The 25,633-nt window shown below is 34.1% G+C and overlaps 1 protein-coding gene across 11 annotated transcripts; it reads left to right on the top strand.

Moving 5' to 3' along the window:
* Positions 1-13,118: 13,118 nt before the first annotated feature.
* Positions 13,119-23,952, top strand: LOC117330748 (pre-mRNA 3' end processing protein WDR33-like). 11 transcript variants are annotated; one of them, XM_033889217.1, is made up of 17 exons: positions 13,119-13,237; positions 15,011-15,032; positions 15,261-15,365; positions 16,227-16,322; positions 17,266-17,313; positions 17,936-18,070; positions 18,392-18,511; positions 18,899-18,933; positions 19,087-19,108; positions 19,551-19,655; positions 20,262-20,366; positions 20,625-20,672; positions 20,857-20,991; positions 21,588-21,707; positions 22,950-23,289; positions 23,404-23,448; positions 23,701-23,952. In XM_033889217.1, exons 1-17 carry the CDS (start codon positions 13,172-13,174, stop codon positions 23,849-23,851), a joined length of 1,698 nt encoding a protein of 565 aa, XP_033745108.1. In that variant the 5' UTR covers positions 13,119-13,171; the 3' UTR covers positions 23,852-23,952. The 11 variants fall into 11 exon arrangements, with proteins under 11 accessions (XP_033745108.1, XP_033745109.1, XP_033745107.1 ...); XM_033889218.1 differs by having other exon boundaries at positions 22,950-23,300; positions 23,415-23,448; XM_033889216.1 differs by having other exon boundaries at positions 22,950-23,072; positions 23,415-23,952.
* Positions 23,953-25,633: the final 1,681 nt, after the last annotated feature.

Genomic DNA, 25,633 nt, shown 5'->3' with positions numbered 1-25,633 from the left:
TTAATGAATAATTGGTCACAAAGTTTTGATCATTTATGCTAACTAGTATGCTAGTGTTCTGAACATTTGTACAATAGTCGTGAACACCTGGCCACAGAGTCATTAATTACTAATCCCAAAACAGTGAACACCTGGTCATGAAGTTATTCATTACTAATCCCAAAACAGTGAACACCTGGCCACAGAATTATTAATTACTAATCCCAAAACAGTGAATACCTGGTCATGAAGTTATTAATTACTAATCCCAAAACAGTGAATACCTGGTCATGAAGTTATTAATTACTAATCCCAAAACAGTGAACACTTGGTCATGAAGTTATTAATTACTAATCCCAAAACAGTGAACACCTGGACATAATTTTATTAATTACTAGTCCCAAACAGTGAACAATTGGACACAATTTTATTAATTACTAGTCCCCAAAGCAGTGAACAACTGAATATCAATTTATCAATTACTAGTCCCAAAGCTGTGAACAACTGGGCACAAGTTGATTAATTAAAAGTCCCAAAGCAGTGAACAGCTGTTCACAAAATATCAAATACATGTCCCAAAGCAGTGAACAACTGGTCACAGTTTTATTAATTATAAGTCACAAATCAGTGAACAACTGGTCACAAAATATTAATTACAAGTCCCAAAGCAGTGAACAACTGGTCACAGTTTTATTAATTACACGTCATAAAACAGTGACCAACTTGTCACAAAGTTATATACAATGTATATAAACTACTAGCCCTATTGATTTACAAACGATAGTATCTGATACTTATTTGTTAATATACATGTACAATGTAACCTATACAATAATATTTTAATTACTGTCTGAATTATCATGATATACAATCTATTGCATTAACTTCACCAAAGTTGTAAATTTGCTTTAAGTGAGATGTGAACAGTATCACCATATAAGTCATTTGTCACAACAAATAGTTGGTTAATATCTATCTAATAAGCTGGTGACACATAAACCCTACAGTCGTACTATCGTGTGTACCCGTTATAGGACAACCCTTTAACAAGACATTTTCTATCAGGTCTATTTAGGGAGACTGTTCTATTGTAGCTATTGTGGTTCAGTACACGATTTGTAGTGTTGTGCAATAGTTGAAAAGTATGTGTTAACGTTGGAAGTGATTTTATCTTTATTATTTAAAAATCTTTTCACTTTTGTATGAATGTATAAGTTACCGCCTAGTGTCAAAGGAGGTTTTTTTTATTTAAAAATTCCCAAACTAACCGTAACTGTAAGCCATGATATAATACCTGGCTAATCAGCTGGTGTGGATGAGTTGACGTGATTCCTTCGACACGATATCTTCCTGACGGACATTGGGCTAGGCCTTACCTGTACCTTGATATACCCTGATTAGTTACCATGAAGCTTCTTTGGGCTGCTATCTTATTTGCCTATTTGGCGTTAGCTTCAGCCAGACCAAGTCATGTAAGTTTAATAGTATTCTAAAGTAAAGATATAAATTCACAATTTTGTTTTAAATTTATCATGTGTAGAGTGACAACACTTTCAATTGCAACCAACCATCGATTTATAAAAAAAAAAGACATTATTTATCTATTTATTTTCACATTTTTCGACATTTTTGAGCATCCGCCCGTTACTTCCAAGGTCTGAACAGTTTTGGCCCTTAGCATCACTAACAAGTTCCGGAAGGACAAAACAGCTGTATGATGTCCATAGCATCACTGACGAGTCAAAGAAGGACAAAACAGCTGTGTGATGTCCCTAACATCACTTACGAATCTCTAAAGGACAAGACTGGCCACCAGCCTCTCAGTGCTTTGTTAAGATTTGCGCTGATAAATTTCAATTCTAGATCGTCTTTCCCTTGTTCAATTTTATTCATAAATTTAATATTCTAGAGACAGGAAGCCAAAACTATAATGTCTGTGAAAAACTTCCATGTTCATACCTAAACAGGCACCTCCGTGTGATGGTTTGATACGACTTAAGTAGATCCTTTAGGTATATAGTGTTTAACATTGCTTGTCGTAAGGTACGCTAAACCCGTTAATAACATAATGTTAATTTCATAAGGGCGTGTGGCCGTATACCCTGGCGAGACTTTCATCTTTCGATACATTTATCTAACTGTTGTTTCTTTTCCTATCTAGGTCAGTTATTGATTTATTTTAGTGTTTGCTAACCACAATTCCTTTCCTAATTGATTGCATTTCTAGGTTGCATTCCATTGCATTTTTTTTCTGAAAAGAATATTTGATTCATAATTATTCGTAAAATAAGTTAAAGATGTATTTTGTGTAAGTACGGCAATACACATATTGTATTGCAGTGTATCGTAGAGTATCGTAGAGGAATGGAAATTACAAGTCTAATTTTAATGAGATTGATATAAATACATACTTCTACACTATTGTTATAGGAATGCGAGAAATTATCATGTTCATTATGCTTTTCATCTTATATTATCTTGAACTGTTGTAAAGTGTTTTGAAGCATTGCACTTGTAATTTATTTTTTCGAACTGTTTTCGAGAATTGATTGGTTAAACGATAAACACACTGAAAACATTTCAACGGAAATATTCCAGTTTTGCTGCAAAACTTCCGTAAAATAGCAATAATCTAAGACTTTGAAAAATCTTCCTTAAAATTGCCAAAAGGAAAATTGATTTTCATATGCCTAGCATTCTTCAACGAAACTAAATACATTTTTTGCTTTCAATGAAAAAATTCCCATATAATCAAGACGTTTAAGTAAGCAGCAAATTATTAAAGTACCGCAAATTTAAGAGAATATTGTTAATACCAATTTTGTTTGAATTTTACAGGGTCCAGGGAAAACATTAGGTAAATTTATTTCTTTGCTTATACTTACCATCTAATAATTTTGTTTTGAGTCGACCTTCTTAATCGAACATAAATTATTGAACATAAAACACCTATAATTGTTTTTGATACTAACTTATAGCTACATTTTGTAGCATATATTAACAATCTAATAGAACGTATGCATTAATCCATTAATGAATGTATTTTGCATCTGATTGACTTTTCGAATTATCCATTTTGATAAGAATCACTAAGTTGAGATTAACAGAATTACCTTTCAAACACGCAATTGTTTTTACTGAAGAAACTTGTTGAATATGATTGCAAATAATATCACGTAACAAATGCTTGACCATGTCATTTGAAACGGTAGAATTTATGTAGTTGATCTTCGCTCAAAGTAATAAAGAACTTGATCTTCAATCAATGCCTAATTAGTTTTTTCAATCACAATAGGATTATGGTAGTCAAGTTCTCATTTTAAAAATGTGCCTGCCCAAAAAGGGAACACCCACAATCTATTTTTGATTTGTTTCTGTGACCCTGTAGCAGCTGAATCAATCTCACAGCACTAATAAATAAGTTTTACATGGATTTCAGCATCTAATAATAATAATAATACATCCCCCCCCCCCCCCAAAAAAAAAAAAAAAAACCTGGTTGAAGTGATGATCATGCATGCAGACATTTAAACGATGATAACGACAAGTACATTGCGAAACATACGCTCACTATTTAAACTTTATTAATTTGCTGAAATTACCTTATCTTGATCAATTGTCACCTCAATTGAAAAAAAATGAATTAATTAATGATTATTAATTTTGGGTTCACATAGGAAATGCTCCTCCATCTGGACTAATAACTAAATCATCAGGTCCATCAAAGACGCCCAGAAAATATGAAAGAGGATTATTAGCAAGGATTCTGTTAGAACTATATACTAGGAGACAGAAAGAACATAAAAAAGTGAAACTCGATGGACCCGTCCCAACTGGTCTTCCAAAACTTAGACCGGAAAGGAAAGAAAACGATGAGAATGTCTTAGATATAGCTTCCGGAGAAGCTCCTGAGGAACTGTCAAAGAAGCACAGGCTTCGAATGTCGGAAAATCCACAGAAGGATAGTCTATCAGATATAGCTTCCGGAGAAGCTCCCGAGGAACTGTCAAAGAAGCACAGGCTTCGAATGTCGGAAAATCCACCGAAGGATAGTCTCTCAGATATTGCTTCCGGAGAAGCTCCTGAGGAACTGTCAAAGAAGCACAGGCTTCGAATGTCGGAAAATCCACAGAAGGATAGTCTCTCAGATATTGCTTCCGGAGAAGCTCCGGAGGAACTGTCAAAGAAGCACAGGCTTCTTATGTCGGAAAATCCACCGAAGGATAGGCTATTGCTTCCGGAAGTGCTCCTGAAGAGGCCGAGAAGTTGTCAAAGTGAGGCCGACTGATACTCTCTTTGCTCAATGGGTAGTGCTTTATACTTGTCTTCCTTAAGTGCTCGGAACTGTCAAAGAGACAAAGGCTGCGGATATCTGGAAATTTATCGAAGAATAATCTCTAAGACATTTCTTAGGGAGTAATACCTTCCTATTCTTTACAAAATATTTCTTGTTTCGCCAATTTGTTATATATATCGCTTTTTTGATGCAGTAAGTTGTTCTCCTGTTCTTATATTTCAAGCTTTTAATATATCAAATGCAATGTAATCAAAAGTGCTGATAATGGTTTCCATGCATTCTGTGTTTTTCTTTATTCTTTCAAATTGTGTTTCAAAAATAAATATGATCCGGTGAATTATGGAACATGTGTATATTTATGTTTACAAATCACCGCTTATTTAGTACCTATATGTGTACATGTATATGTACATTGTATATATAAGATGCTGATTTTGTGCTTTAGAACAATATGGCTTAATAAATGATTCATGTTCAAACATACCTGGTACACCGTAAAAAAACACAAAGTAAAGGATAGCTAAATGAATATTAAGCTGCCTAACTCATTCGATTCAAATAATCAAAGAATCATAATTTTTTAATCCGCCTTTTATTTGGGCGGGTACATTACTTTGATATCTGGATGATTTAAGAAAACTGAGATCATTCTTAAACACAATCACTTAAATGTAACACATCCTACATACATATGTTAAGCAGTGTCGGTGTCCAGAATTTCAAGGTTTTCCAAGCCGCGACAGGCAGAGCTATAATACAGACAGCTTGAGCACAGGCACACGTGTTGTATGTATAGGAATAATTGGGAGAAACACCAGGGGATATATCTACCTAACGACATATCATAACGTGTTCTTGTGGCCCAAGATAAATCACATTGTCAATGATTTTGATTTATTTGCGACTCAAAAGTTATTCATATTCTAGCGACATAAATTATACGTCTAGATTTAGCTGGTAATCTGTGAAAGGTAATATAAAATATTTCAGTTAAATACTGATCTCTTTTTGTTCGCTACATAAGCATCAATGCTGATTTTGTTATGCGTGTATATATATATCTAATTTCCTTTAATTCTTATGATAATTACCCACCTGGGCCCAGTTGTTCAAAGGGGATAAGCTTCACCACTTGATTAATGGAAATCTCATTTCACCTCTACTTCAAATCGTGTATGTGTGCATGTTCTTGAGAATAAGCAGGTATGAAGAGACTGGTGAGTATTATAGTTTCAGGAAATTTTGTCAAATAAGTTTTAACAGAAATAATTTTATCAGGATTTTTATATTGTTGTTAAACTGTGGTTAGCTTAATCACGTTTTGAACAACTGGGCCCTGGAAGTATATTTTAACTCAATCAGTCATTTATCTGTGAAATATTAACTCATTACGCAAACGATTCCTATGTAGATAGATCCATGGTCAATTGTTGTTTTTAGCAAACCAAAACTCTTAAAAACATCACGACCACTGATACAGTAGCAACAAACCCGAAAATTTATGTGAGCTGACGAGATCTCGCGTGACACACGGTCTCAAGTGAAGCTAGTGCTTTTAACCACGTGATTCATATTGAAAATATGGCCGCGGGGTTAGTGCATAGTCCATATCTTATTTTTAAAAGTCCGATGAAGTAACTAGAAATCTTCGGGTTATTCGGCCGAAATCAGATTTTTGAAAATGCCGATAAAACATTAGAAATCATCGTATTAAGTACATGTAGCAATGTATTATAATTTTGTGAGCTGAAAGGACAAACATACAAGGACATGAGTGACCTATTTCATACCCCAGTGATTCGCACTCAATGAACATATATTGTGAACAATTTCAATGACTTGATTGTCGTATTGAATCCGTGTCAGGCGAAGTAACTCTTTGATTAACCAAACTTATGTAAACTTTAAACAGGAATTCGGGAATAGTTTTTCCTGTAAAACAAAGAATATACAATTAAACAAAAATGAACCTGTTTAGAATAACGAATTATGATTGGGTTTATTATTTCAGTAGGTTTTTTTTCCTCTATTTACGACATGCCATATAGGCACTATCAAAACATTACGGTGCTGTGAAATGTTGTTGGTGGATCTTTACTTGAACGACTACGTCTACAGTAATATGTTGTAATTTAAAATATGATAACCCATGGAAGAAGAAGCAATGGGAAACATTAGCAAAAATAGAAAAGACAACAAAATTTTCTTGAAAAGGTGTCCCGAAATAACGAGTACCTCAGTACCAAGCTTAGGCTAGATGATGCAGCAGACGACACCGACCAAGCATAAAGCTTGATGATTGAGAGTCACGGTGACAGGGAAATAATTGAAATATTATATATGACAGCAAATTATTTCTGGTAAATCTGGGACTTTAAGGGTCCAATAGCCCGAGTTTCCTCTTGCCCTGACACCACGCCAGTTTCTTGAGCATGATAATATAACACATATATCGAGTTCCTAGGCATGAAACCAGTTTTAACAATTTGTGAAATTTGTTATATTTTCCCCATTGCTTTTCAATTTATTTGCAGATTTGATAAAACAGTCAAATTCTCAAGAAATTAAAAAAAATATATAATATGCAAGATTTGAAAAAAAAAACACCGAAAAACAAATTACACACACTTGGTTAAATTATACACGATCAATGAACAAAGGGAGGTAATTTCACTTGAATGTTATCAAAACACAATATCAGACATTTATATAGCATTAAATTTTTAAGCTTTTAGGGAAAAGAAAAATAACAATTTAATATTTTGACCGATTTAAAAAAAATTACTTTTCAGACGTTAATATCCCTAAGCTGTGTTTTAGATTTCAACAAAACATGCGAAAAAAGCATACTTCAGGAGGAAACAATGACATGATTTGTATCGCATATGTTGCTCAAAATAGCCATGCCGTCTTGCACACAAGTGTCTATAGCGCACCATAGGAGCATGGTTTGACCAGATTTTTTTTCTATAATATGCATAAAAACTTATTTTATTTTATCACACAAATAAGGCATATAAGGAGGCATTTCAAACATCAATGATGCTTTTATTAGACATTACTGGTACTAAGAAATCTGGATTTGGCAAAAGTAAATGTTCAACCGCTGAGGCTGTGATGAAAGGTTAATATTTCTGAAAAGGCTCCAAACTCACCAGATTAACAATTTGTCTTTAACATGTCATTCTTACTCTGAACATATGTCTTAAATGTACCGGTATGTATATGATTATTGATTGAAATGTCCTCTTTATGCCATATATGTGTAATATCATTCACAGCCGCCATTTGCATTTCAAGGCCAAAACGAAATAAGTGTTTATACGTACATAAAGCCAAATCGTTCACACAAATGCTCCTATCGTGTGCTATAGACACTTGTAAGCACAACAGCTGGGGTTTGATTATTTAAGAGACTTAGAATAATTCCCTGCTACATCTTACTACAAAGTAACTCTACGTAAGTAAGCATATTATCTACATCAAATAATTGATGATTGGTTTTAGAAACTACATATTTTGGCATTTACCTGGCCAGTTTTGTAAAAATTTGCAGATATTTATTCGTGCTATATATATATAGATGGCACTTAAAAGGCCGATAAACCATCAGAAGTCTTTGGATTATCTGCGTAGCTGCAGTTTGTCTTGTATCATATACATCTAAATACATGTACTTCAAAATAAAAAAATCTTAGGACATGTAAAAGTAATTGTATCGAGATGGAATAGGACAAATATTGTATAACTATGCATTACACAGCAGAAACACACATTACTAGCATCTTTGAAATCTAAGTAAGTAATTATTCATTTTTCGCAGACTTTTAAGCATCTTACAATGTGGTGATTGTAAACTGAATGAACATGTTTAATAGTCCGTTTCGTAAATTTCGTAAATCACGAAACTACCATGAGCCTGAATTTTGCTATCACTCATGGTCTAGAGAGTGAGACATGAATTTGATACACAAAGGAGTTCATTTTGACAAGCTGTACTAACAAGCTATTCAAGTAGGATTAGCCTTAGTTAGGGCCGCAAGACTGTCAACATAAATTTTCTACTGTTGATAATAGAGACTACCGTTATTATACAAGGCCCTATGGAAAAGAGGTCACCCGAAACGGTCAATTTAGAGGCCGATCACGTGAAGGGTTGGTGGTCAAACTTTAAAATTTAAAGAGTTATTATTTACAAAAAATGTAGCAAAATTTCAAACTTCACTTAGGCGATTTTCTTTGCTATGCCTAAGTTATGTGATTACCTATAAATGTATGCCAAAATGTAACAATACGCAATGCATTTATCTTCATTGAAATAAATAATCTTTTTATTACTAATGCAATAAATATAATTTTTTTTCTGATTTTAATAAGATAAGATAAATGTATGCCAAAATGTAACAATACGCAATGCATTTATCTTCATTGAAATAAATAATCTTTTTATTACTAATGCAATAAATATAATTTTTTTTCTGATTTTAATAAGATAAACCTCAATGACGTTGAACTACAGCCCTCTTTTTGAAAATGAAGCTTCGCTTCTCAAGTAATCCCTCTAATGTTATCCGGGATGCATAATGGTAATGCTATAGGCTGAAGCATCAAACTATTTCGAGATAACGAAACAAAATTTCGAATCAATGAAGAAATATTTCGAAACAAATAGTATATAAAACTAACAAATCCTAATTTAAAAAAAAAAAAACCACAAACTAGATTACAACTCGTTTTAAGAAATATCATCCCGAAAGAAAAGAAATAATAATTCGTTTTAATGAAACACAATCTCGAAAAACGAAATCATGTTCCAATAGTTTGAAGTAATATTTCGGTACACGAAATCAAGTGTAAAGGATGTAAATAAATGGGCTCCGTTCATTTGATAGATTTCACACCTCTACCTTGGAGTGTTACAATGATTTACCTATCATCAGACACGGCTGATTAAATTTTCTCAATAGGCTACCTACGCGGTACCCCGTTTATCCAGTCTATTTTTATCTACCTAAGTACACTTGTACTTACTTTTCCCATATATTTGTAGGTACCTGTACATATTTATTTAGCACTATATATTTGCTTGGATTTTGATTGAAAGAAAATCACAAATTGAAGATGATACTTACAGCTTGAGAAATTGCTTGTACATGCATTATGGAAATATTCTTTTGTTATTCAATACGTTTAGAATATAATATGTAGCCATTTGCAATGAAATCTTAAACGAACATTCTAAATTGATGTTGTTATTTCCCACTAGTGAAGATTTCCATGCAACTGAATGGTATTTAAGGTTTGCATATCTATATACCTCCTAGTTGTCATATCCTTTAGCATATTCGAATGAAACACTGAAGTACAACTATGCTTTTTCCTTTTAGAGAAATTTCTCCGTTTTAATATCTGTTAAATGTGTCGCAAATAGACTCCATGTGTTACATGTACATACATTTGAATTATCGCATTTCCTGTGGAGAAGTTGACGCAGTACCTGAGCAGTACCAGGCGCTGATATTGCTTATTGCATTAAAGTAAATATACTTGCTCTACCGGAGCGGACTATCTACCAGAGCTGGATGTCTGCATATTCCAGAGCACATTAGCAACTCAGCTTTAAGTGTTAGGTGGTGAAGGTGATTGAAGCAACAAACGGGTTCTGATTCAGATTCCCCGATTTGTTTTTTGCTAGCCCTCCGATTCAGACAGCGATCCGCGAAATTTCCTTGCGAATCTTCCGATTCAGACATATTAAGGCCCCACATTTCCTTGCTCGTCCTTTCGTTTTGAACGTAGTAATTCTCCAAATTGCATTGCTGTTTTTTCCCGATTTAGACATAGCAACTCAACATACTTCTTGTCTGATTTGAGCAGCAAAATTCGCTGAAAAGAGTCACTGTTAGGGGTTGGTTGAGAGGGACCCTTCAGAACAACATATTATACCCGGCGTTTCGTGTCAATTTCATCCTAAATGAAGCTGATTTTACTAAGGATCATTGTGTTTTGAAGCTGTTGCATATTCTAACATTGTGTATTGAGGCTGTGATATATTTTATCATTGTGTATAAAGGATTTGGTATATTTTATCATTGTGTATTGAGGCTGTGATATATTTTATCATTGTGTATAAACGATTTGGTGTATTTCATAATTGTGTATTGAAGTTGTGGTAATTTCCTCATTGTGAATTGTTTCTTGTATATATTTTCAGTGTGTATTTAGGCTGTGTTATAGTTCATTTTAGACTAACTTTACAAGGACTAATTTTGTCATAACTGCTCTAATACTGTAAGTCACCACGGTGTTAGCCAAGATGACAGAATATGCCGCAGCGAAATATCTTTCTGATAAAATGTGCCATAACGTCCATCAACACATATCACAATGTCATCAAAATGGCACCGTATATCACATATAAACATATTCGATACACACAAACAGAAATATATCATAATGTCAATACCCAAGAACAAAACGATGACAGGGGTAATACCAGAGATAATGTGTAGGTTACCAACACACAAGGGTATAAACCATACACCATAGCGTGACAAACACCGACAAAATAACCATAGCGTGATAAACACCGACAAAATACACCATAGCGTGACAAACACCGACAAAATACACCATAGCGTGATAAGCACCGACAAAATACACCATAGCGTGACAAACACGGACAAAATACACCATAGCGTGACAAACACCGACAAAATACACCATAGCGTGACAAACACCGAAAAAATACACCATAGCGTGGCAAACACCGACAAAATAGCCATAGCGTGACAAACACCGACAAAATACACCACAGCGTCACAAACACACACCGAAAAAAATAACCAAAATGTCATACACACGCACAACGTCAAAATAACCATAGCGTTTCACCCACACCGTCAAAATACTCAAGATTGTTCCACCCCCACACCAACAAAATACACCATAGCGTCACACACAAATCGTCAAAATACACCATAGCGTGGCAAACGCCGACAAAATACACCAAAGCGTCATAAACACCGCACCGACAAAATACACCATAGCGTGGCAAACACGACAAAATACACCATAGCGTCACAAACACTGCACCGACAAAATACACCAAAGCGTCACAAACACCGACAAAATACACCATAGCGTGACAAACACCGACAAAATACACCATTGCGTGGCAAACACCGACAAAATACACCAAAGCGTGACAAACACCGACAAAATACACCATAGCGTGGCAAACACCGACAAAATACACCAAAGCGTCCAAACACCGACAAAATGCACCATAGCGTCACAAATAAACACCGAAAACAAATAACCAAAAACTCATACACACGCACACCGTCAAAATAACCATAGCTTTTCACCCACACCGTCATAATACACAAAATTGCCCCCCCCCCCCCCCCCCCGACAAAATACACAATAGCGTCACACACAAATCGTCAAAATACACCAAAGCGCTACACACACACCGTCAAAATACACCATAGCGTCACACACACCGTCAAAATACACCATAGCGTCACACACAAATCGTCAAAATACACCAAAGCGCTACACACACACCGTCAAAATACACCATAGCGTCACACACACCGTCAAAATACACCATAGCGTCACACACACCGTCAAAATACACCAAAGCGCTACACACACACCGTCAAAATACACCATAGCGTCACGCACACCGTCAAAATACACCAAAGCGCTACACACACAAATCGTCAAAATACAGCATAGCGTCACACACATAACGTCAAAATAAAGCAAGGCGTCACATACAGCGTCAGATATACCTCATCGTCACACACAACATAAAATTAAACCATCATAGCAGCAGATATCGTCAAAATACACCACAGCGGCACACATCCCGTCAAAATATACCATATTGTCAATGGAAAGGGTTAAAATACACCAAATTGTCATAAACAACGTCTAAATATATCAGAGACTTTACAAACAAGGTCAAAATATAACATTGCGTCATCATACAAAAAGAAGAACATATTAAATGACAAACTAGATATAATAAAAAAATATATCAACAAAACGCTTAGAATTACGTCATCAACGAAAGGATTTCCCTCCCCCGCGTGTCTCTATAATTAAAAATTAAAAATAGAAGTTACAATCGCTGCAAAATACCGCTATTTTGATTTTTTTTTCATATGCAAAATGATACGTCTGACAGGAAAATAGCACTTAGTGATACTTATGATGAAAAGCGCTGTTATTTATGATTTTACATAAGAAACACAAGAGGATATTAAATGCATGCAATCCAATTTAACCGTCCTTTCAACCTTTTTATTCCCAAAATTAGACCAAGTATGATGAGAAAACCAAACAACTCAAAATTCACAAAAGCATTTGTTGGAATTATTCTACGTTTATTTTCAGTGCCTTAAACTCCTCCGCTTCACAGACGTCATGGTTTAAGTATGAACGAAAACATTACTGTACTAAAACCCACATGAATGATCCTTACCTGACTGGTAAATAAATAGTTTAACTTCATTACAATACAAAATTGGAATTTTAGTGTATTGACTACATAAATATTAATTCAACGACTACAAGAAGATTCTAATTCCAGTGTAAATTTACAAGACATTGCCTTATACAACACCCCGAACAATGATACTTAGTAACACAGCCCAATACATACATCTGTATCTCTCCTGTCGGCCAAAAATGACCCCGCTTTTGTAAACCGGTCTTTACGTCCACAAAAGAAGTATTTGACCACGACAAAGTATATTTAATTACTTAGCACCCGCTAAGATAAGTTTTGAAATCTGTTTAAATCCTCCATCACGAACATATCCGTATAAAAACGACCGTGTCTGGACCGTGGTCATCAGACGGAGGATTTGATCAAGCAAGATGAAGGTCTTCGTTGTAGTGTTGGCAGTGATCTGCGTTTGTAGTGCCAAGCCATTGCTCAAGAGGGTAAGTGCATTATGCTTATATAAATATATATTTCTCTCCTATTTCTGTATTTTATTACTAACGGATATATAAAAATGCCGTTTTTGTTGTTGAAAAAAAAAATCATATTTAAAAATATCTACAAATATCTTACATATATTCTACTCTTTCAGGGTATTCTAAATAACTTGCTTTGTTGTGAAAATTGTTATTTTATGCTTGATTTTTTTGGTGTGAGTGGATTTATAATACCAGTATAGAAATTTTAAAGCTAAATTTCTTTTTTTAAATAGACGAATATTACAAAAGTGATAATTTATAAAAAAAAAAAAATATAAGGACAATAAGCAATAATTTCTTTACTCAAATCAATATATAAATATATATGAATGAAATGATATACGTAAAACATTCATAGATATGAAACACACAATATCATATATAGGAACTGCTGCTCTTGGTGTTAACCATACATTAGTTTTAAGATTTGCTTTTTAAACAAAACAAAATTAATGATTGCAGATTGTCTATCTAAGAATGATAACACTTTATGAATGGTTATACATGTATGTAGTATGCTACAAATCAGCTGATATTTTAAATCGCATTTCGCTGTCAAATATGTTTATTGTTTTGAATACTTCCGCTTATTCATTTTATACATAACGGTAACCTCTCCCCTGTATGTATTAAGGTACGGTTACCTCTCCCCCTTTATGTATTAAGGTACGGTTACCTCTCCCCTGTATGTATTAAGGTACGGTAACCTCTCCCCTGTATGTATTAAGGTACGGTTACCTCTCCCCTTTATGTATTAAGGTACGGTTACCTTTTCCCTGTATGTATTAAGGTACGGTTACCCCTCCCCTGTATATATTAAGGTACGGTTACCCCTCCCCTGTATGTATTAAGGTACGGTTACCTCTCCCCTGTATGTATTAAGGTACGGTTACCTCTCCCCTGTATGTATTAAGGTACGGTAACCTCTCCCCTGTATGTATTAAGGTACGGTTACCTCTCCCCTTTATGTATTAAGGTACGGTTACCTCTCCCCTGTATGTATTAAGGTACGGTTACCCCTCCCCTGTATGTATTAAGGTACGGTTACCTCTCCCCTGTATGTATTAAGGTACGGTTACCTCTCCCCTGTATGTATTTTGAGTACGGTTACATCTTTCCTGTATATAGATTATGTATCAACTTAGCATAACAAATCTGAGAGTCAAGACACAGATGCGTGGATGCAAAAATGATATCAATATTCTTTAATATAGGTTTCTCATAAGATCTTCAATATTGCATGGTCTATATATCTCAAACCAAATAAATGTTAAAAATACAAAAAATTCTTCTTATGAATCATGTAATAGAGTCATAAGAACTATAAACACATCATTAAGCACAATATGTTAGTAATGGATTTAAAGACCCGACATCGTGAACAGGCGGCATTAAAACAAAAATATAAATGCATTGCTGCAACACCATCACAAAAGAATCAACTCTATTGTCGCAAAGGGATAATTTGTAATGCACTTTTAGTTGAAAGCATTCTAATTCAATAAAATTTGACATTAACAATTATCAAAAGAATATCACTAAAAAGTGTTCATGAATTTATTTTCTCTCGTTTGAGCAGAGATGTGAACGTTGAAAATTGAAATGACGAACACAAATGCGGAATTTATCAAAATACATTACCGAATTTATTCCATGGCGTGATTTTGAAAGGCAATATCTATAAGAAATGTTAAAAGATATAGTCACTAAAGTTATGTTTTGCTTTTCTTACAGAGCAGGCAAGAGGTGGAAGATTGTAAGTTATTCAATAACATTTTATTTATTTCAATTTAAAATTAACATAGCTGTCCATTAAATTTACTTTTTGTTTATTTATATGTAACTTAATTTGTATTGTGATCCATTATGTAACGTTAACGCACTGTACTTTTTCATTTATACTATTGCACAATATAAAAGCATTACAAATATGTACATGTGTCTACAGCTATATAGCATTAGTGACCCTTTTCTTTCGTTTTAGATCTAAGTGATAAAAGTCCTGCCGAAATCAGAAAAGCAGCTGGAGAAGCTAAGCAATGGATTGATGGTATCATATCGGAAGGAGAAAAAATACTTGCAGCTGGAGGTAGGTATATGTATTCATCTCTCTCTATATATAAATATTTTATATGAAGACTAAATAAAGACAAAGTGGATATCTAACAGTATCTTCAGTAATACCAAATAAATTTCACGAGCGGGGATAATATTTAAATAATTTTTACGAGTGCGCATATTCTGTTTATTACATTTTTATAGCAAAATATACTGCGCCAGCTTTTAATTTTCCCCATAGTCGTTTTTAGCAGTGTTTTGATTGGTCAAATCAGAAATATTGAATGAATAATTTTCTATATTTCACTGGTGAAAATGTAATAAATGTCGGAGCCACCTCCAAAGCAACGGAAAACTGTATTGCTTTTTATGACGTGATTACTTTTGATGTCATTACTCATTAAACAATATTGTGATTAATTTTTCAAACAGGTATGGTCACTTTTTATTTTATTGTAATAATATGTATTATATATTCATGAATTTATGATAACGTTAGGATTTTTTTTCTATTGTTGAAGCTCTAACAATAACGAATAACACTGATTTTTCATTTTTTTTGTTTTGTTTTGTCTTTTATAATCGTCGAACTGTCATTTTTTATGACTGTATTACATAACTTTGGTTTATATCTAATTTCATTTTAATTCATTTCATCCGTTTTATGTCAATACTTTGTTAACAACCAATGATAAGCAGAGAACGCTAAAAGAAAAGTATTGCTAGATTTACAAATCATTCATGTAATACAATGCGCACGCATGAATATACGTAGATTCATTTTTATCATTTTAAATATTTGTCAATACTGTCTACAAGTATCAATATACGCGACCGGTCAAAAACACAGCAGTTTAACCGGATACAACCTACACATGCACTTATATTCTAGATCTATTCAATGATGACTTGGAGCCTATTCCAGAAGTAGACAAGGCTGTTGATGTCCTGAAGGAGGACGTCAGTCCTTTGTTAGATAATCTCCCACGTAAGTTTTTTGTTGGAAGAAATTATTACAAAATATGCAATCAGCATTCTCTTTCTCAAAGTTTTGCGCTCCTGACCAATAACTGAAAAGTTCATCGTCAGTTTATGCAAGTGATGGTCAACTATACATATATATGTCATAACTCATTAATATTATATGTACACTTATCAACTTCTTAATACTGTCAGCTATATATAATTCAACAATGGTACATCTTTATCTTTATTGTTCAGTACTGTATATTTATTGTCATTCAACATTGTTCAATATATATACAGGTGCACATTTTCTGCAATGTAATATGCCTTATCACTGACACCCTTGATGCTCTTCACAAAAATTAAAAAAACAACAAAAAACAAATATGCCAGATGATGTATGTTTATGTTTATATGTCTATTTTTTTATATAATATAAATATCTTCAAAAACAACACCCATATTGTGTTGCTGTAAAACTGTTACTATAATTGATGCTTTTTCTATGTATTTTATGTACTCACAATATGCAAAAGGATGAATAAAAAGATTTCAAAACCGAAAAAAAACCCTGAAAAGTTAAACCCACAGCAAAAGACGTGTGAACCTACCTTTATGATTATTTACTCCACTGTATCTTATTTAACTATATATTGTAATGTCCGATTTCCGTGCTTCTTTGTTTTTTTTTTTTAATATATGTAGCTCCTTGGTTAATCAAAGACTTGTTTTTAGTATTGTCGTGATAACTAGAATATTGCTAGCATCAATAGCAGGTTTTACACCCAAAATTACGTACATACATTGTAATATCGATAAGTCACAAATTGCTTAAGTACAATATACAATATACTGGCTAAAATCTCGTTTTCCCACGGATTCTGATGTCCAGATGCAAATAATAGATTTTGTTGAAAACTAGGAAATCAATTTATAGTTATAGTTTTTGTTTGTTTTTGTTTAAGCACTTCCCAAGGATGAAGAGTTGCATTTCTTGGATGATTGTATCGCCAGTACGTATGAAATGGACTAGTATGAATACTGTTTAGTTGGTAATATTAGCGGGCAATTTAATTTCGCTATATTGTCAATCATTCAATATACCGACAAAATAAAAGCCAATTGATTATCTATAGTCTGCTAACTGCACAATAATTGCAAAGCAGTGTTACAAAGAGTTCCGCCTTAGACAACAGCCAAGTGTTAGTACCGCTAAGTTGAACAATTGTATAGTTTGTTTAAGAATTATCAGTGATGAATGATTATATAATGAGTGTTGTTTAGTATCACTTAAATAACTTCTCTATCTTAATTGGCATTTGTGCGAAAGGATATTATCATCCGCTCACATTGTTCATAAACATTTTAACATTAATGAAAAAAGACATCAATAATAATCATTATTATTTATATTTTATATTCATACACCCTGGAAATTATGAAATAAGAATTTCAATCTGTAAAAAATATTGATACTGTTCGAAATTTTTTCGCCTTTTAAGAAGAAAACGTTTTTTTTTTAATAAAACAAACCTTTAATCAATAGATTTTTCATTCAGAGTGAGATTCGAAGTATTTCGTTAATTTTGATTCGGATGATTTCACAGCCATTGTAAATTTCTTGTTTTGCCTTAGCTGCCATGGCCACAGATTTCAAATCCATGGCCAGCGACAAGGACCGATTAACAGAGATTACCCGTCAGGTAATCACCTGCGCCGGAACCGGGCTGACCATCATTTCGCAGAATCTTGATTTGACTGGTGTAAGTGGTAAGTATATACATAAAATACACAATGAAAAAGTACAAAAAAGAAAACAAAACAAAAACAAAGAAAAACAAAACAAAAAACTAAAAGAAAAACAAAAAACAAAGAAAAATCATTTTTAGTAATTAATAAATATTTTCATATATACCTGCACACATGCACAACTAATCTCGAAACCAATAAAAAATAACTTAATCAGTATCAATTTCCTTTTTGAAAAAAGAACATATTTTGCATGTGGAGATAATATAATACATTTAAAATATATAGGTATGAAGTCCTGTTGGACCGCACATTTAACAAAGTCCGACTTTCGATTTTCAGATGATGACATAGCCTCTGGTTCTTTGGCATATCGTTTGGACATTCTCGAGGGTGTTGCTATTGAAATGGGTCATCTTGCTAAATGGGTTCTTGGATTTGTCGAGAAGGCAGAAAAAGGACGTAAGTACATTCACCTTTTTTCTGCCGATTTTAATTTCCCAGGTATTGTAACTTAAAAAACTGATGTTTTAATACGCCAACATAACAATAAGACAACTGGAAATATCGATGTTATAAGGAAACCGTAATTACAGCTCAGAGTCGATCAGACGAAAATTGAACATTGATAATAAATATATTTACATGGAAACCCTTGAGAATAGCACTAGAAAAATAAGACAAGGTGATCAGAGAACACTGTGCCTGAATATATTCAAAGAAAGAAAGTTGAACAAACTTGAAACGCTTGTTGATGAATTAATTTAGCCATTTCAAATAAAGATAACTTTTGATGCACATTTTACTTTTGATTAAAAATGTATGATACAACTTTTGATATTTTCACAGAATTGGATTTCGATATGGGAAAACGTGGGTCTTCGGTAAGTGCATATATTGAAAATATTCACTTTTTTCACAAGATTTCACATTATTTCAAGACTTTCAAGTCATGCTTAACATATGAATAATGTGTAACTTAACAAAATAGTTATGTATATGCGTGAATAATCAGACAAAATATGATTATTTTACAGCCAAAGGAACAGTTCATGGAAAGTAAGTATATTGTACACTAATATAATTGAAGCAATAATAAGCAATAGGGTTTTGACTCAACTGCACATACGTTATGACATACTCCATGGCAATTCTTCTGATGAATAAGATAAGTGTGTCGAAATAGTTAACACAAGATTACAATATAATATCAAATATATTCTTATAAACATGTATACTATATAATTTCATTTCACAATCTAATCTTGATTACTTTCAACGTTTGTAATAGTTGTCTACTCAAATTTAAGCAAATCTTAACAAGGTAGCGCAAAGAGGATGACAAAATTGTCGCAAAAATAATATCTAAAATCTTCAATAAGCGCAATTATGACATAGCGAAATCAGTTCAGCGCGAAAAACGCTTAAATAAGATTACCGCTAAAATGTGTATGTTAATAGTATATATATATAATGTAATTAATACTGATACTACTTCCAGTGATTGCTAACGCCAGCCCAGAAGACATTCGTAAAGGTGCTGCAGAAATCGAAGATGAATTGGAAGATGCAATTGAAATCATGGATCAAATGATCGAGCTTGACGGTAAGTACAATGTGACATTTTAACATGTACACATATGGTACATTCATTGAGGTCATACAATGGCGGGTTCCAAGCTACAATATAGACGATGCTATTTGTTTGGCAAAGACCGTAGTTACATGGAAAATGCAGCTCGATTTTTACATCCCAAACATGAATTTAATATAGAGACCATATATGCATGTTAAGTTTGTGCAACACTTACTCTTGTCAATGTTTTGTAACACTTAATCTTGTCAATGTTTTGTAACACTTACTCTTGTCAATGTTTTGCAACACTTACAGCAAAACAAATCTTGTAACATTGATGATATGTACACACAAGACAATTTGATATCAATTTGATCAGGGAAATGTAGGTCAGATGAAGTATTCACAACATGCATGCAAAAGCGTAACCCTGGTAACATAATTGATGATTATATTTTTTTTCTTAATATGAAGAATAACTCGGTACACTTTGGTAAAACTCGGAATAAACAATCTCGATATAAGTTTAAACTCGGTGGATTCTCTTTTGAGTTCGTGGTTACTAAATTAATTTAAATTAACACATATGATAAGATCAAACACAAGATAAAAAGGTAAATGTTTGTTCTTCTTTAGGAGTTCTTGGTGATGACCTTCAGCCAACTGCCGAATTCAAGGCTCTCGAACAGCAACTGAAGAGAGATGAAAAGAAAGAAAAAGAGATATTGGCCAAGCTGCCCGGTACATATCCATTCAGATTGAATTTACCCACGAACATCGTGTTTCTCTCTTATCGAATGAATCAATTTTAACGATTAGTTTCGTTACTTATGAAAATGAGATCCTAATCATCATGTTCTATTACAATTTATTTTATCGTTGCGTTTTGCAACATAATAGCTTGTCGTCACATCCTTTTGAACGTTGGTCAGTTGATTTCAGACCAGTGATATTGTTTCTGTACATTTATAGTTACATTGTCGTTTTTCTTCATTCCAGCTATGGATGATTCGAAACAATCACTCTTTCTGGAAAACTGCAAGGAAGGTGAATATATTGAATATATAATCAGTAAGAGAACGACCGGCAACATAATCATATTTTAATTCGGTTGTCTTTATGCAAAACCGCGATATTTTATTTTCATGAACAGTGCAATAGCATTTAATTTTATGAATCACATGCTATTATCAAGATTCTCATCAATCCATAACCATGTTTCTGTCAAAAGAGGCCAAGAAAACCAACTTTGATTCCTATGCAAAACCTAAGGCTTTCCTGAACGAGGTTTTCCGCCAAGTTCTCGTCTGTGGTGCCACTGGTCTTGAGGTTATGAAGGAACTCGTCGACCTTGAAGACGTAGAAGGTAAATACCTGCAGTAAATTTTGCAAAATCTTAGCTCAAATACATTGTATGTTAAATGTTATCAAATGGCATTAAGGCGGTGTCTCAGTATCTACCGATTAGTATGATTAGAACGATGACATTTTAGTCGGTAAATTTGTAATCGCCATTCGGTTTCATGTTCATTCGGAAACTTTTCTGATACCTTTTTGAAATGTCAATATCATGGTCTTTTTTTGGCAGTTTTCTTTTTTTGCCACTGCCAGGGCACGTGGTCTTACTTTCCTAGTATTTGTTTCAAGAAGAAATCTCTATAGAAATCTATTTTTGTTCGTATCTCATCCTCCTTCCACTAATTTTGAGTTTTTTAGGTAGGTATTTTTTCAATATTATTTTTGGTTATTAATTACATAACGAAACTAGATATACAGCGTGTTACCAGTAGAGTTTAGTTTTTAACAGTAAAAGGAGAAGATACATATTCAAAAAGAAAGCGCATGGACAAGTACCTATTGCTAATCTTGGAACATACTAATTAAGGATCTTCTCTTTTCTCAAAATAAAATACATATTTAATTGAAGAGCGTCAGCAAACGATAAAACTAATCTTGTTTCAGATGAAGACCTGAATGTTGCCGGACTTGCTGACCGTGTAAATAAGTTGGAACAGGCAGCTATAGAGATGGGAAATTTGGCAAAATGGGCCGAAGAGTTTGTTAAACGTGCCGCGGCAGCAAGTAAGTCGTAGATATTCATATTATTTATCGAATCAATACATTCCGGGAAAATAGAGCGAGTACCCAACGACCTTCAAACAGTCGTGTTGATAAAAAACATTCATAATGGCATAGGTTTAATTCTTTTTACTGGTAAAATATCATCGAAATTTTGATTAATCCGCTATATCATCTCTATAGAAACTTATCTTCTCCGAAAAATGATTTTGAATAATATGCATGATGCAACAAATTGGAAATATGAAAATTATGAATATGATATTTGTCTCCAATATTAATCATTCAGGATTCTTTTTGTCTGAGCACTGCTAACAGTATTTCTCCAATATCTATTACAATTTATAATTTTTAATTATTTAGTGATGTATATTTCTTTTGATTTTAAGTTTTTAATAGAAAATCTATTAAGCAATTCATTGGTTCTAACATCAGTATTCTTATAGTCTATTGGCCTTTGGCTGTTTAATGAAATTACCCGAATGTTCGGGACTAGTCATTAAGCTACCTTGGTGTTGCCGCGCGTTTCCTTTTTAATATCGAGTGTGAACCTAACAGCTTCAGGACTACTCTAAACGTTCGTGCTTTGGCGCGCTCAAATTTAAGCGCATTTCAAAATTTTAACAGATTATCACACTATGGAGTTGGTATAGCCAAATTATTGTCCTAGTCGTTTAGCGCAATCATAAGTAAGTTAAAAGCTTCCAACGCAAAACGCGTTAAAATGAGGTGACCGCTAATATATGTAGATCAACCTTGATAATATTCAATTCGTTTTGTTTGTAAAGTGGCGTGTACAAAGCGTTCGCTTTTGTCATTACATATTCAAAACCGAGACAGGAAATAATATAGCTAGAAAGTAGGACTCTTTAACTTAAGAGTGGTAACAGCAAATTAAACAGATGAGTATAGTAATGTCGTGGCAACAAAATAAAAGACTGTTATTAGCGCAATCATATTTCAGCAGATTGCTTTTTGCGTGAAAAAAAATACCGGTGCAATAGCTACATTTGCATTTTTAAACGAATATCCAAACATTAAATTATTTAGTATGAAAAACTTGAATAAAAATTGTGTGCGTCAGTATGAATGCATTCGTGAATTATTGTTTCATGGTCAATGCATTTTGTACATGCTTGAAATAACAATGTGGTTAAGACAGGTTTCAAACAAGTCATTTGGACATGTATTTGTAACGTATATGCCGATACAGTTGCATTAATATTTTCATATCTTTCTTTGCAGAGTTTCAGGGGAATGGAAACGATTTGGTAGGTCTGCAGGATAGAATGTTTGGAGGCAAGAAAGGTAAAGGACCCAAGCCTACTGGAATGCCACAGCGTACCAAGGGACCAAGGCCAACTGGAGGACCAAAGCCAACTTGGTTTGAGAAGGATGACGAAGACAGGAAGTTTGGAGGTAAGAAGGGACCAAAGCCCACAGGAGGACCAAAGCGCACCAAGGGACCAAGGCCAACTGGAGGACCAAAGCCAACTTGGTTTGATGACGAAGATAGAAAGTTTGGAGGTAAGAAAGGCAAAGGACCAAAGCCTACTGGAGGACCAATGCGCACCAAGGGACCAAGGCCAACTGGAGGACCAAAGCCAACTTGGTTTGATGACGAAGATAGAAAGTTTGGAGGTAAGAAAGGCAAAGGACCAAAGCCTACTGGAGGACCAATGCGCACCAAGGGACCAAGGCCAACTGGAGGACCAAAGGGTACCAGGGGACCAAAGCCAACTTGGTTTGAGAAGGATGACGAAGACAGGAAGTTTGGAGGTAAGAAGGGACCAAAGCCCACAGGCGGACCAAAGCGTACCAAGGGACCAAGGCCAACTGGAGGACCAAAGGGTACCAGGGGACCAAAGCCAACTTGGTTTGAGAAGGATGACGAAGATAGAAAGTTTGGAGGTAAGAAAGGCAAAGGGCCAAAGCCTACTGGAGGACCAATGCGCACCAAGGGACCAAGGCCAACTGGAGGACCAAAGCCAACTTGGTTTGATGACGAAGATAGAAAGTTTGGAGGTAAGAAGGGACCAAAGCCTACAGGAGGACCCAAGCCAACTGGAGGCCCAAAGCCAACTGGAGGATCAAAGTTTGACCGAAGAGCTCTCTTACGTCGCATCATGAACGCCCTTAAGGCTTAATTATTTTCATCACGTACCCTGCTCTACTGAAAAGAAAGCCCCTTTCAAATTTTATGCATTTTGTTAATTTTACTTTGTAAATATACTATGTTGCAATTTTACTTTGGTTTTCTTGTTTCCTGTTCTGAAATATACACAGCATGAATATTTCAAAACAATTGAGACCAATACTTGCATGAAAATGAAGAGGTTAGGTTAAGAACAGTTTATATACTGTAAATCACTTATATTTCGCTTTGGATTTATTTTCACGTCGGAAATATTTTGCATAAAAATAACACCTTTGAATGGTGTCCAAGCTATCAGTTACCGATATCGAAGTCTTGCGGACTCCATAACTCTAACAGTTCATCATTGGTGAATTTTAAGTAATTCCTAGAACATCTTTCGCCAAATCGAAATATGTCAAGAAGTAACTGCGCGAATTAAAATATTCGCGAAATCTAAGTGATTTACAGTACACCATGTAACATTACATTTCAACACGGCATTCAAAATTGTACAAGAGGCTAGGAGACCTTACGAGCTATCCAAATTATTTTTTGAAATGACGTAATATTTGTCGCTTACTTTATACAGACACTATTTCAATATTGTCATTAATGCCTTAATGAATGAAAAAAGTTTGAATTTTGATATATAACCGATATTCCATTACCTAATCGATGATCACCTTTAGGTCTAACACATCATGACAAATTTGAAAAAAAAGTCTTATCACTACAATGTATTTCGTTTGTAAAACAAAATAAATATTTTTAAGCAAAATCCTCATAGGCCAAACACTCTAAAATTAAGTCTAAAACATGTCGAAATCCAAGAAACACAATTTAATTTTCCATTTCGACTGTACAACAATGAAGTTTATCCCTGGAGGAACATTCAAGCAAAATATTAACATAGCATCATTATGAATGAGTGCATGGCGAACTATGCCAATCTTTTAACCGGACGGACGGACGGATGATGCGAAACAGGTTATGCCTCCAACGACTTTACAGCTTTAATAGAGTTTTTACTTAATATTTTCAGTTAGTATTTGTTTAAAATTGACAGTATTGGTGACAGAACTATATCAACAACGGACTAATATCCTATTTCATCTCATTATCTTTTTTGCTTCAGATGATATGATTTTTATAGATCATCCACCCCTTTGTCGATATAGTTTAGTCTCGAAAACAACCAGATACCATTTTCAACGCACAAATCACATATGACTGCTAGGGCGAAATAAAAGATTACATAAATATAAACTTTCTTTACTTTCCAATAAATGCAAAACATAGCATATGTAAATCAACGTATATGAATCACTGTGGGCCCGGATACAGGCGCGCGAGAGGTCTTACTGTGCGAGGAAACCGGTGTACCCGAGGAAAACCCACATGGTCGTGCAGGTGACATCCCATACCTTTTTACATTCGACCAGGGAATCAAATACCGGCAGCCTAGATTGAAGGAAATTGTGTTATCACTTTGCCATCCGACCACTTCCACCCATGAATATGTGACATAAATTCTAGGATCTACACATAAAGACATTTTCCAGACAAGTTAAAACAGTATTTACTGATAAAGCTTGTTTTACATTTGTGAAAATAAATGTTTTTCTATAAACACTTTTTTGAGAGAGAAAAAAGGGGGCTTACAGATAATACTACATGTAGTATTCAAAATATTTTTTAATTGTTTAGCTTAGTTAAAATTAACCAATGTTTTATCAACATCTCGTTGTTTTTGGAAGATGCTCATCCAAAGCATGTTCCTCTTTTAGATGCC

The sequence above is a fragment of the Pecten maximus genome, chromosome 7, assembly GCF_902652985.1.
Source record: "Pecten maximus chromosome 7, xPecMax1.1, whole genome shotgun sequence".
Lineage (NCBI taxonomy): Eukaryota > Metazoa > Mollusca > Bivalvia > Pectinida > Pectinidae > Pecten > Pecten maximus.
This window is presented reverse-complemented; position numbering and strand designations above follow the sequence as displayed.

What these genes read in the sequence shown, in the direction of transcription:
- LOC117330748 (XM_033889209.1), top strand. Translation starts at nt 13,172, where the DNA reads ATGAAGGTCTTCGTTGTAGTGTTGGCAGTGATCTGCGTTTGTAGTGCC. An exon ending in AAAGGAACAGTTCATGGAAA is followed by an intron (nt 19,109 to 19,550) that starts GTAAGTATATTG and finishes TACTACTTCCAG; the next exon opens with TGATTGCTAACGCCAGCCCA. An exon ending in TCAAATGATCGAGCTTGACG is followed by an intron (nt 19,656 to 20,261) that starts GTAAGTACAATG and finishes GTTCTTCTTTAG; the next exon opens with GAGTTCTTGGTGATGACCTT.